Here is a 14,417-nt window from a genome sequence, read left to right on the forward strand (position 1 = left end):
ACACAGTTTTATTGGTGTGAAATTTTGTATGTACGAATAAAATTTTGTGACAATATCACACTATTTTACATATCTTATCTTTTCATATATCTCCACTATATCAAAAATTGGAGAGCCTCTTGGGAGGCGAAGAAACTCCAGACAAGGAGAGTATTATTTTCTTTCATATATTTATCACCTTAACCTCACAGTGTTTTTGGAACAAGTCCAGCGCAAATAATCACTTACCTTTTACACTGGAATTTAATACACACGCACACACTGATTACAAGCAAACAGATCACAGGTGAGGAGGGTTACCTTTAGTAGCTATTCAAACCCGTTTGTGTCAACTTGTGTGCATGTTATCAGGCCAAAATCTCCAGGGTATGTAAACTTTTGATCAGGGTTATTTGGGTGGTTTCTGTTGTCATTATGATTTAAAAAGAGTAGCCAATGACAGTTGTTGGTCAATAAATGGCTTCACCCAACCACTAACAGAGAGTGAAAGAAAAGTTTGAGTTGAGTTATCATTCATATTCTCTGACAAATGGCCAGAAAATCACAAATTCTGCTAGGGTATGTAAACTTATGAGCACAACTGTATTTGCACTGAAAGATGCCAGCACCCCTGCCAGGTCCCCACAGCCACTGATATCGAGGATCGCTAGTTGTGTACACAATTTTAGAGGATAGTCATTTGTTTTGCACTATGCTCCATTTGTTTACACATGGCTTTATTTTGTGATAGATTTTAACTAGGGCAGCAACAAAGTCAGCTTGTGTCAGAGAGCTACTGTAAAGTATATGAGTCAAATAGCTGGTGATGTACTGTAAGTAATTCCTTATAGGAAAACTGTTTTCCTTGAGATATTTACAGTAATGTTACCCATATGTAGTTCAGTAAGTGATAAAACTGTATTTTAAATGTGTTCTGTTTTCCGTACCATAAATGATTACGCAGCTTTACATTTTATTAGTTATTATATGGCTTTACTGCATTTTATTTCAGACAAATTAAAGTACAGGTATTATGTAAATGTGGAACTTGCAATGGTTGTTATGTATAGCGCATGTTGAAGAAAGTATGCAAAGGTGTTAGGGGCAAACTATTATTGTACAGCGCTGTGTTTTCTCTCCTGTTTGCACATATCAGTGTGGCTTAGCAGAAGTTTCCACCGCCCCATCATTTTGCCATATGTTTTTCTGGGTTGATGAAGACAAACTTGCTGATAATCTAATTTAAAAGGACATTTTCCAGTTTCATTATCATAGGAAATGTATTTTTACTTACTGTATAATGTAACTAAAATATTGAGTTACGTAATAAGAGATGAATCCATTATTGAACATTTGTACACTTAAAGGGTTAAGAGTTACATTGTCATTTCATGTAAGCGTCAATTAATAGATGTGTAATGTACAGTAATCACACAGTACTGTAATTGAATTATCGTTACGTGTCATGTCATTAAAGATCCTAATGTCATTATGATAAATCTGCAAATGGTAATACAGTATGATCCATATTTGAACAAAAATATGTTTTCAACATATTTCACAAGATATACTTTTATGCAAAGGTTATGACATATATTGGACAGCCCGATGGAATGCCACATGCTATTGCCAAGCCAGAAGTGCGACTGCTGTGTTGCATGGTCTTTCAAGTCCGTCATTCTGGAACTCACATGGACACTCTCGTAATATGTTACCATGAGCCTGCAGCCAAAGAAGGTTTTCGCAAGACCTGGATAGAGAGAGACACACGTACAGTGCATGACAGAAGGTAAGAGCCACACATCCTGCAATACAAAAAGGCATACTGATAGATGTTTTAATTGCTATTTTTGAGGGACAGGAAGCTCATACAGGGGTGGGGGCAGACAAAGGTTAGAGACACAGGGCGACAGGCTTTTGCTGTATATCCAAAGGGGGTAGTGGGCAAATAGTGTTAACGAGGTAGGAGCAGGGCCAGATTTACCATTAAACAGCCTTAGGCAGCTGTCTAGGACACGAGTATGGGGGGGGGGGGGGGGGTGCGGGCCAGGGGGTGGACGCCACTGAGTCTAACTATCACAAACTTAAGGATTTCATCGACGAAGACATCCTTGTTGTACTTAACACAGATGGAGGCTGTAGAACACCTCCACACTTGAGGGCCAATTGAGGGTCTGGAAAGTGGGTATTGGTGGCAATGTGGGGTTAGGGGGCTAAGTTAAAGTTTTGACTAGCGGACCAAGATGCCTGGTAGAAGTTTGATGAGTAGCTGGCCCTTACAAAGCTGGGCCCCAGAGCAGCTGGACCCCTTGGAACCACAGTTCTTATGCCAATGCCCATACAGTATCTAAAACATTTAAAGACCTTGCTACATAGTCCTTCTATATTTATTTGATATTAATTTGACACTATGCTGAATGATTTGTATATATTGGAACACATCCACTGATTTCTGCACATTTCTGCTTTATAATAAAAGGTTAATAATTCATTAAGGAATCCCTCCCACAGCTAGAACACGAGGTGTACACCCAACATCCAGGTCTTGAGCTATTGATATTGAGCCAGCAGCAAAGTCTGAGAAAACACATCTCTTTGTACAAGACAGGTATAAGTGCAGGGAAGTTGACAATGAAGCTTGCACTTTTGCTTGTTCTGTTGGCGGTGTGTAATTGTTCTGAAACATATAATGAATCGACATTTAGAAATGTTATTTCAGCCATTTGGAAAGCGATTTTACTTTTGAAGAATGAAGACAAAGAATTCAATTTGGATGGAATGGCAGGATTCAAGCTCTTATTAGGTACTGTGTGAAGATTCATCCCTCAAAGTCATTGATTAGATAATTAATGTAATGGTCATTTCTATCATTATTGCATGTACTGTTGCATCGTTCATTTTTTTTAGCATCACAATATTATACCAACATAAGTAATACTTTTATATACCAGTTTGCTTTTACATACATTTGAATGGTAATTCAGTTATTTATATGATTATTGTAAAAGTAGAATAGTGATTTAAAATATATGTAATGTAAGTTACTATACACCAGTGAGGATTAATATGTTTTTGTGGTGAAATGAATACTACAAGTTTCAGCATTTATTTTTAAATAATTGTACAGTTCCTGCTAGTCTTCACACAAACAGGAATTATCTGTGGGGATCAGTAATTACCTGTCAAAATTTCAAGATACATTTGTATGCTGATAAATAATAGTGAAATAATACAGGTTGAGTATCCCTTATCCAAATATCCGTCATCCAAATTATTTTTGCGGAAATTTTTTTTTGCTAAAAACTTACTGGGGACATCTGTAACAGCACTACTGAGGACATGATATGTAACTGGCACTACTGAGGACATGATATGTAACTGGCACTTCTGAGGACATGATATGTAACTGGCACTTCTGAGGACATGATATGTAACTGGCACTATATATCTGCAAGACAATGATTGCTTGGCATTCAAAGTCAGTGCCTGAGTACACAAACTTTCATATTTTGAAACCTTGTTTTTTGAACAAATAAAATATATTTGTGTTTATTTCATGTGTTTGATGTGTTTATATAGCATAAATGCAAGATACTTCAAAATACATTATTGAAATATTAAAATATTCTGAAATACGGAATAATCCATTATCCAAAATTCTCCTGGTCCTGAGCGTTTGGGATAAGGGATAATCAACCTGTATTGTAATCAAGTTATTTATGTATTGGAAGACTGTATTCTAAAGTACAGTACAATGGCCCTTATTCTTGTTCGTGCGGTACGGCCCGCGTGCGGCCGTACCGCCGATGTTTTTACACTGCACATGCGCAGAGGTCAATCTGCGCATGTGCAGCCCCCTTCGCCGCAGACGTATTTCGTCCGCCGCAAAGGGGGCGTATAGGGGCGTGAGAGGCATCATGCCCTCATTTCCCTATGTGTACGCCCCGCGTTTCATGGGCGTTCCCATGCAAACGCGGGGCGTATGTATGGTAATGAGGCCATGACGCAACTCATGGGGGCGGAAAGCTGACGTCGCCGGATGTCAGCTTTCAGCCCCCATACAAGCTACCACACGGACGATTGTCCGTGTGGTCTCAGCTTGCGGGAGCTGCCGCGGCGTGCGGACCTGCCTTCGATGGTCGACGACCATCGAATGCAGGGGGCAGCTCCCACCATGGTGGAGGCGTACGCCTCCACCATTTTTATGCGGATCGCCAGCCGTCCGTGTACGGACGGCCGTGGCGATCCGTAGGGTGGGCGGGGATTGGTTTGTGCGGCTGGAGCCCCGTGTGCGGCTCTGGCCGCACCAACCAGAATAAGGGCCAAAGTTATGCTCCAAAGAAATTTAACTCATTTATGATGTTTAGAATGTAAGTATTAAAATGAAATTAAGGGGCACAAAAACTTTAAAAACAATATGTTTCATCAATATTTTGCATTCAGTGTTGCTCAGCAATTTCGGTACTTATGTATTATCTGGGCTCCCATGTTAAATGCACCCCATTTTTTCATACCCCTACTATCCAAATACGCATGGAGTTGATTTTATATAGTGTGGCGAGCGCAGCGAGCCACCGTGCCCGAAGCGTGGCGAGGCGACGCGGTCTCATAAGAAAAACGGGAGCCCAGATATTACATGAGTACCGCAATTTCAAATACTATATGTTAAAATTTTAACTTATCCCTATCTAAGTGCATATGGTTTATAATACATGAGAAGCAGTTTATTACAGAAAGTAAGCATTTTGGAAACCTTTAAGGCATGGGTCCTCAAACTGCGGCCCTCCAGATGTTGTGAAACTACAAATCCCAGCATGCCTTGCCACAGATTTGCTATAAGGGAGTGTTAAAAATGTGGCAAGGCATTCTGGGATTTGTAGTTTCACAACATCTGGAGGGCCGCAGTTTGAGGACCCATGCTTTAAGGGATACTATAGCTCAGTGGTTCCCAAACTATGGGGGTTATATTGGTTGATTCGCAGCCTTGCGAGTCCACCAAACCCTGCCTTGCAAATAGTTTTCTGGCGCCGCCCATTGACAAATACAACTCGCTCGCAGGGACTAGCGAATGGATGTTACACATTAACATCCATTTGCAGGGTAGGGTGAACCTCCCACATCTTTCAATGGTCGTCGACCATCGCAAGATGTGGAAGATGCACATATATAAAAGTGATTCTCAAGTCACTTACATATGCGTGCACCCTGGGAAGGAAATAGGGGTACTTGTTTCCTAGCACGGCCACAATCGCGGGCATCGGGTGTCATTTTTAGTGGTATACGACGCGACCGACGCAATGCCCCCGATTTTCCCATTGAAATGCATTGAAAACAGTCAAAATCATGTCGGTCGCGTCGTATGCGGCTAAAAAAGGCTTAAATGGTGCAGACGCGATGCCCAAGATTTCCCCATAGGAAACAATGTTAAATGGCTCAATGTACCCGCGATGCCCCCGATTTCCCATAGGGAACAATGTTAAATGCCTCAATTTCACCCAATCATCATAGGGAACAATGGTAAATGGGCCAGAAAGGCCCAAAAACAGCACAGAACAGTGAAATGTTCACCCAAAAGTAGTTTACGCCACCCCACGATCAACGCGAACCCGAAGCGTGGCGAGCGCAGCGAGCCCGCGAGGGGTGGCGGTACGCGTCCTCCTACCTTTTCATAACCCCACTATCCACGTCGGCGTGGAGTTGAGAATAGAATAGTGTGGCGAGCCCGAAGCGTGGCGAGCGTAGCGAGCCCCGCGGATACCTTCACAGGTAAACGTGTCCCTTCGCGGGCTTCACAGGTATCCGCTGCGCTCGCCACGCTTCGGGCTCGGTGGCTCGCTGCGCTCGCCACACTATTCTATTCTCAACTCCGACATGGATAGTGGGGGTATGAAAAGGTCGGAGGACGCGTACCGCCGCCCCTCGCGGGCTTGCTGCGCTCGCCACGCTTCGGGTTCGCGTTGATCGTGGGGTGGCGTAAAATACTTTTGGGGGGACATTTCACTGTACAGGGGTGTTTATGGGGGTTTCTGGCCCATTTACCATTGTTTCCTATGGGAAATCGGGGGCATCGCGGCTAAATTGAGGCATTTAACATTGTTCCCTATGGGGAAATCGCGGGCATCGCGTCGCGACCATCGCACCCGATTTTTTAGTGCATGCGATGGCCGCGATGCCCCCGATTTTCCCTTACGATGCCCACGATCATGATCGTTGTGGCCGTGCTAGGAAACAAGTACCGAAATAGGTGGGCAACTGACATCAGCTGATGTCAGCTGCCAGCCACCCCGCAACTGCCTCATTAGCATGAAAACGCCCAGCGTTCTGATGGGAATGCCCATGAAATGCTGTGGTTCCCATAAGCTAATGGGGCGGCCCGCTGCAGCAAGCCCATTTCCGTCCCCCCCGCCTGCTGTCCTGGGTTCGTTGTGGGTGCACGCACCCTGCATATGCACATGTGCAGAAATGCGCATGCGCAGAACAAAAACATCGGTCCCCGTGCCCTGCTGCGTATGAACTGGAATAACCCCCTATGTGCCCAGTGATTCATTGGAAAACTTGCAGGGGTGATGGGTTGGAGGTCCAAGACCAACTCAAATGACTTATAGTTAATGTAATAAGAAAAACCAGTGCTTATGGCTTCCAATCATAAAATATGTGGACAACCAGTAGTAATTAATTTAATCAGCTAATGTAAGGGCTCGGACTCTCTTCTGCAACTAATGGCAAGCGTTATGTAAATCAGAAGTAACAGTAATAAGAAATTGGTGTGAATAGTTCATAAGAAAATGCAAGCATTAACAAGTAGCCCAGTAATGTGCTAGTACTAACATCAATAATTATTAACAAGCATCTAATAGAAATAACAGCCAATATATGCAAGCAACAGAGGTACGTGCACCTACTATGTCAACCAAGTCAGGGCCGTCTTTCCCATTGGGCACGATGGGCAGTTGCCCGGGGGTACTAGGACCTAGGGGCCCCCGGCCCAGCCCAATGGGAAAGATGGTGGCCGGGGTCCGGGAATCCGCACACCCTCGCTGGGGGATCCGGGCAGGGGGATCAGGGCGGTGGCGGTAGCTAGAAGCCTGATTCGGCGAAGCTCTATTTGCCGGCGGGGCGGGAAGCGCTGTTGCATTTGAATAGACTGGCCGGACGCTGATTGGCTGAATTCAGAAAATCAGCATCCGGCCAGTCTTTAAAAAGGCAACAGCGCTTCCCACCCCGCCGGCAAATAGCGCTTCACCTCCTAGCTAGCAGTGAATTTAATTTCGGGGGTCCGTGTGCCGGGGTTCTGATCACCCTCACTGGGTGATCTGGCAGGGGGATCAGGGCATCGGTGGCGGTAGCTAGGAGCCCGAAGCGGCGAAGCGCTATTTGCCGGCAGGGGGGGGGGCGAGAAGCGCTGCTGCATTTAAAATGACTGGCTGAATGCTGATTGGCTGAATTCAGCCAATCAGCATCCGGCCAGTCTTTTCAAATTCAACAGCGCTTCCCGCCGACAAATAGTGCTTCGCCGCTTCGGGCTCCTAGCTACCGCCACCGCCGCCCTGATCCCCTTCCCCAGCGAGGATGGTCGGATCCCCGCCACCCGGCCACCATCTTTCCCATTAGCGCTATTTGCAGGTGGGGCGGGAAGCGCTGTTGCATTTGAAAAGACTGGTCAAAAAAATATGCACCCCGATATCTCTCCTAGAGGTACAAGCAGCCATTAAAGCTGTTAAGCCTAAAAAATCGCCTGGCCCGGATGGGTTTTCAGGAGAATTCTATAAAATTCTGCTCAATCAAACTACAGAAACCCTCACAATCTTTTTCAATTCTATATTAAGTACTCATCGTACGCCACAATACTTCAACTCAGCCTTAATACGAGTGCTACCAAAAAAAGGGAGAGACCCCAAAAAATTGGAATCGTATCGCCCGATATCATTACTGAATGTCGACTACAAAATATTTACTAAAATATTGGCCGACCGAATAAAACATTCAATACCACTACTGGTAAATGAAGATCAGACAGGCTTCATTACAGGCAGGCACTCCACGCGTAACATCAGGAAAATACTTGCGGTAATACAGAATTTAGACCAACTGCAGGATAAAACATCAAATATTTTAATGGCAATTGACGCGGAGAAAGCCTTCGATTTTCTCTCCTGGGACCACCTCTGGGAGACCCTAAAAAGATTTGGATTTCCTGAGGAATTCCAGGAGACATTGAAGGCGTTATACAATCTAGCTACGTCCCAAATCTTGAGCAATGGCCAACTATCAAATCATATAAAAATAGAAAGGGGGACCCTCCAGGGATGCCCTCTCTCCCCACTACTGTTCGCGCTTGCAATAGAACCATTAGCCATACTCCTGAGGTCAAATACAGAATTCCAAGGTATAAAAGTAGGAACAAAGGAAATTAAAATTTCACTATTTGCAGACGATCTGCTACTTTTTATTTCTAACCCGGAAACATCAGTACAGAGTATATACAAAAACATTGCCCAATTTGAAGCATTTGCAGGGTACAGGGTGAACCGGAATAAATCCGAGATCCTGTGTCTTGGAAATGTACCAATAACAGCTAAGTTTAGGCAGACATTCACGCAATTCCACTACCTAACAACCCCACTAAAATACCTAGGTATTAAATTTACAGCTAAACTAGGGGACCTGTATAATAATAATTATACGCCTATTATTAAAAAAGTAAGTAAACAGCTCAGTGATTGGGAAAATTTACCTCTATCTCTCCTGGGACGAGCAGCTGTCTTAAAGAGTATAATAATGCCAAAAATTCTATATCCAATTCAAATGCTGCCTATGAAGATGTCTAAGAAAGACTCCCTAAAATGTAATAAAGCTTTCTCTAAATTTTTATGGCAAGGAAAAAGAGCTAGAATAGCGCTAAATAAACTACAACTAGGTCGCAAAGAAGGGGGTCTGGCAATCCCCAATACAGAGGCATTCGCACTGGCAGTCTCTTTTAGATATCTAGCAGATTGGCTGCTACGTAGGTCAACATATTCCAATTATGAGATAGTGGCACTGTTGCATACCCCAAGGAAAGCACTTCCCATAAAAATAAAGTCAAATGCTTTTTTTATGCCCTCTTACTTGGCATGGATAAAAATCCATAAAAGCCTACAGTCTTCGCATTCTTCCTCTAAATATATAGCAATTTGTGGTAACCCGTTATTCCAGCCAGCAATGGATAATGTACTATTCAAGAAATGGCATGAACAAGGCATCATGGATGTTAAAGATGTATTCGACCCAGGAGGGGCCCTATTGTCATACCAAGTTTTAATAGAGAAATTTAAACTGGAAAAAAAACAGTTTTTTATGTATCTACAATTACGTCACTATATTCAAAATTTAACACCACACATTTCACAAGTAAATAGGGGCAGGGTAATAAACCTACTTGAATTAAGTAAAACAACCCCATATAGGACAAGATACCTATATTGGGATGTATTGAATATACGCAAACAGAAATTATGGGTTTCACTAATTACAGCCTGGGGAAGAGATTTCCCAGAAGGAATTTTCACACTAGACACACTAGCACAATTAGAAAGCACTTTGAAACAATTACCGTCAGCACTGCTACAAGAGGTGCACTTTCGTACTATACACAGGGCGTATATAACCCAAGGACAACGTAAACACATGGTTCAAACAGAAGAAGGAAGGTGTCCAAAATGCAAAGCACAAAATGCACTTTTTAAGCACAACTTTTGGGAATGCACTAAGATACGACGATATTGGTATAAACTGATTAATTATATAAATAACATGTTTAATATCCAGGTAGAAATTAATCCGAAAGCTTTACTATGTGCAGATTTTTCAAGCTGGAACCTGAAGGGGGATAACAGAGAATTGATACCTATATTGACAATAATTGTTACAATCGCAAAAAAAATTATATTGAACAACTGGATAGCAAGGAAAGCCCCTAGGCTAGAAAACGTGAAACAACTATTGAGGAAAACAATGTATTTTGAGAGACAAACTGCGATGACAGACCCAGAAAAGGGAGGTTTAAGATTCTATGGGAAATGGAAGTATTATATAAGGTCCCTGGAACAGGATATATAACGCCAAGTAATATTCCCTTTTGAGAAAACAAAATGGGGACAAGATAGTGGGACTGCGGAAATCTGAGTTAGTTTTTTATGTAGAAGTATACGAAGACCAATATTACTATAGTGTTTAATATAAAAAAATAAATAAAAAAAAAAGAGCTACCCAAGCAAGGAATGGCAGAGTTGGTACTTGTGTATTTTGGCGGCGCCCATCGCATCGTATACCATAACGCATGCGATGGTATGCGATGCGACGTGATTTCGTTGGTTAGTGTATGATGGCATACAATTTTCAAATTGTATGCCATCGTACATGGCATACAATGCCATACGATGCGATGCGATTAAACATTGTATAAGCACCCTAATGGGTGCTTATACAATGTTAATCACCCTAATGGGTGCATACAATGTTAAATGCACCCCCACGTGAACCCGAAGCGTCCTACGACCTTTTTATACCCCCACTATCCACGTCAGCGTGGAGTTGAGAATAGATTAGTGTGGCGAGCGCAGCGAGCCACCGAGCCCGAAGCGTGGCGAGCGCAGCGAGCCCCGTGAGGGGACGCGGATACCTGTGAAGCCCACAAAGAGACGCGTTTACCTGTGAAGGTATCCTCGCGGGGCACGCTGCGCTCGCCACGCTTCGGGCTCGGTGGCTCGCTGCGCTCGCCACACTAATCTATTCTCAACTCCACGCCGACGTGGATAGTGGGGGTATGAAAAGGTCGTAGGACGCGTACCGCCGCCCCTCGCGGGCTCGCTACGCTCGCCACGCTTCGGGTTCACGTTTATAGTGGGGGGGGGGTGGCGTGGGGGTGCATTTAACATTGTAAGCACCCATTGGGGTGCTCAAAAGCATATAGGGGGTCAAAATCGCGTTGCATCGCATGCCATCGGGTACATGGCATGCGATGCGATGCAATACGTTCATCGTACGATGTACATCGGGGCGCCGCTATAATACACAAGTACCGCAGAGTTATCTTGTATTTAGGGACAGGAAAGGGAGGAGTCTTCCTCCCTTTCCTGAAAGTTTTCCCGCCCTCCCTCCCCTTGTTGGCTTGCTGGTTGGTGGGTGTTAATTGTGTTGGCTGATAGACGGGAAAGAACGGACGGTTAATGGATTTAGGTCTTCATTAAGTGATGAGGCAGCATACATGGTTTGTTTTCGGTCCGGTCACCCCTCATTGACTTTTGGATCTCCTACTCGGGGACAGTGACCCCACCCGGACGGGGGGTAGTCAATGCAGTAACCTGTGAACCTGTGAACCTGTGAATTTAGCATAAAGTGCTTTAAATAAATTCAACTAACAATGGCCCTTATTCTGATTGACGCGTACTTTACCGCATACTTTCGGATCGCGTCTTTACGGCGTCTGTGCATGCGTGGAGAACGCAACGCGCATGTGCCACGCCTTGACTCCGTACCTGTTCGGCCAAATCCCGTCCAAAACTGTTCCCCGCAATCAGTCGGGAAATATGGGCGTATTATGGGCGTCATGCGGAATGACACATGGGCGTAGTTTCAAAGTGGGCAAAACGGGGCGGAAACATGGGCGGACACGGGGGAGTACACTTATGTTGGGGGGCGTACATTCGGATACCACTCCGAATGCACGCGATCAAAAAGGGAAGAAATGTGCGGTGTCCACAAGTGTACTATTGCTTTGCGGACACCACTCGTTCATGCGGTAGGCGAACGTACGCCTAATGACTACAAGCATTAACACCTGAACCCAATAGAATCGACTCCTTTACTCATTACTCACTAATAGGACGCTTGTCAGTGCTTTAATTGAAACCATTGCACTTCAATTGCTGTAAGGGTTAATGTGTGCAATGCATGTGTTAGGCATGCTTGTAAGGATATATTGGCATCTAATTGATTCCAATTCCAAATAAGAAGTTTTTTATGAGGATAGGTAATTGAATAAGTGGGTCATGTGATGTATTGCAGAAGATACTTAATAGTGGGTTGTTTGGCGTAAATACTCCGCTTACGGGCGGTAGCACCGCTTGGCTCCCGGTCGGATGCGGTATTTCCGAGCATACTCTGTTATACTCTGTAATACCGTGCAGAATCGGAGTGTTTCTCCCGCACACGCATGGTTTGTATGTCGTCCGTAAACACGCCCTGTTCTTAAAGAGTGAGTCCGTCCGAATGCGGAGGACACGTGGGCGTTTCTACGGACGATGGCCGCATGCGGCAAAACACCGTGGCGTGCGGACCGCTCCGTAAGAATGCGGGAATATCCGCACCGATCAGAATAAGGGCCAATGTCTGCCAAACCTAAGTCTCTGAGTCTTTATTTCAGGTTTAGTTATGTAAGGTTATGAAATGTTAAAAGTTATACATGTTAGAAGTCACACATCAGTTGCTAGGATGTTTAAAGAAAAAAAGGATATACAGAAAAATGATATACAGTATGCATAAATATTTTGTCAAAAATCAAATATAAAATATACATAAACTCAGTCTGATCAATAGAACCAAGCTAATTGTAATTTATTTTAAGCTGTTGGCATGCATCTCCATTTATTGCAAATAGCACAATCTTTAGTATGAAGTAGAGATGAGTGGGGTCCATGGCTCTGGTGGCTCGGATCCCACAGCGAGGGCCATTTTGAGCACACAGGCCCACCTGCAGGAGGCGGGACCCTTGCGCGGCGAAGGCAGGACCCTTGTGCGGCGAAGGCAGGACCCTTGCGTGGTGAAGCCGTGCCGCAAAAAGGGGTGTGGTCTCATTGAAAGTAGGTGTGGCATCACAAAAAGCAGGCATTACACATTATGGAACACACCATTATGCTCATTACACATTGCCACACACTGTATTGCCCATTACATATTATGACACACACTGTAATGCCCAATTTTTGTATAATAGGGACAATACACTACACAGGAATCATGTCTCTGATTCACTTTCTGCAGCCATTTTAAGCGTCATAAACTCAATCAGGGAATCAGTGTGAGGGCTTCAGTGGTAATCTCTAATCCAATCCTGGCTGCTGTTACATTAACATATACATACATTCAGCGGCGTAGCTACGTTTTGGGTGCCCCCCCGCCGTTAGGGGGGGCGCCCCCCGCCGCCCATTCAAACCCCCCAATCCCCCGCAGCCTTACCTTTCGCGCTGGTCCCGGCGGCTCCGTTCTTCTGCTGAGGACCACCACAAAATGGCTGCCCCCATACAGCAGACAGTTTTAGAGAACTGTCTGCTATATGGGGGCGGCCACCTTGTGGTGGTCCTCAGCAGAAGAACGGAGCCGCCGGGACCAGCGAAATAGGTAAGCCTGTGGGGGATTAGGGGGAGGTGTAACTATAGCACCGTAGCCCCCGGCGCCCCCATATGCACAGCGCCCCCCTGCGGTGGCGGGGGCTGCGGTGCTGTAGTTACGCCACTGCATACATTCACTGATTCCAAAGTCGCATTTCATGCAGCATTATCATACACCAATGAATCAGACCTATGTCTGGTCTGAACATCATTGTGTGAATTAAGTCTGTATGTAGTAAATGTGCAGGTAGATGGTTGTTCTAAAAAGGAGCATACTGTTTATTAATAGGGTGAGATGTAATGGAGTCCGAGGTCGCCGCACGTGCAGGTTAATTACCGATCTCTGATGTTTTTTTTTTTTTAAAGGGGGCAATCACTTACATCTGGGCAGACTCCTCCAGAATCCAGTGTTGTAGCTGCCGCATGGATGGCGGAAGGATCCGGCCACCGTAAGGCAGGGGGTGGCAGCGCGTCATCAGGAGGTGCGCATGCCTATGATGGTATGCTAATGACGCGGGGTGTGCAGATTGGTGCAGCGCACAATGAAGGCGTTACTGCAGTCTTCACCTGGAATCGAAAGAAAGCCAACCTAGGTTGGTATGGAGCGCTTACCAAGAGTGGTTTTATCAGAACAGCAGCTGCTTAAGGGAGTAGTCAGCTCCCAATTGGAAAAAACAGATAAATAAAAAGTAAAGCAGGGCTGAAATTTACAATGTAACAAAATTTATTTTGTACAATAAAAATAACAATTTAAAAACACATTAAAAAATGAACCAATTAATATGGATTAGAACTTGAATGGACCCAATGTTATAGTCACCAATATTGTATAGTAGTGGAACCTGCTCTGATCCAATGCAATGTGGAGGAGTCTTTGTATGCCACTTGATGGTATCCTGAAGTTGTGATATAGGACTACAACCGATGGCAGAGGATGGAATTAGCCTGATCGGGAGTCCCACTGCTGCGAGTGGTCAGGTGTCCAAACAAGGAATCTTGGCTTGAGACTTCCAAAGTGATGGATAATCGATCAGGCCTTGAAAAAGCAGTCAGAGCACTGCGAAACGCGTT

The 14,417-nt window shown here is 44.5% G+C and overlaps 1 protein-coding gene across 1 annotated transcript in view; it reads left to right on the top strand.

The window, feature by feature from the left end:
- The first annotated feature begins 2,578 nt into the window (after positions 1-2,578).
- Positions 2,579-14,417, top strand: part of C7H16orf89 (chromosome 7 C16orf89 homolog) — a 112,891-nt gene continuing 101,052 nt past the window's right edge. The window contains exon 1 of the mRNA XM_083152018.1: positions 2,579-2,782. Within this exon, the coding sequence (XP_083008144.1) occupies positions 2,611-2,782 (172 nt within the window). The 5' untranslated portion in view covers positions 2,579-2,610. The remainder of the gene's footprint in view (positions 2,783-14,417) is intronic.

The sequence above is a fragment of the Crinia signifera genome, chromosome 7 (genome assembly GCF_055691185.1).
Source record: "Crinia signifera chromosome 7, ASM5569118v1, whole genome shotgun sequence".
NCBI classification, from domain to species: domain Eukaryota; kingdom Metazoa; phylum Chordata; class Amphibia; order Anura; family Myobatrachidae; genus Crinia; species Crinia signifera.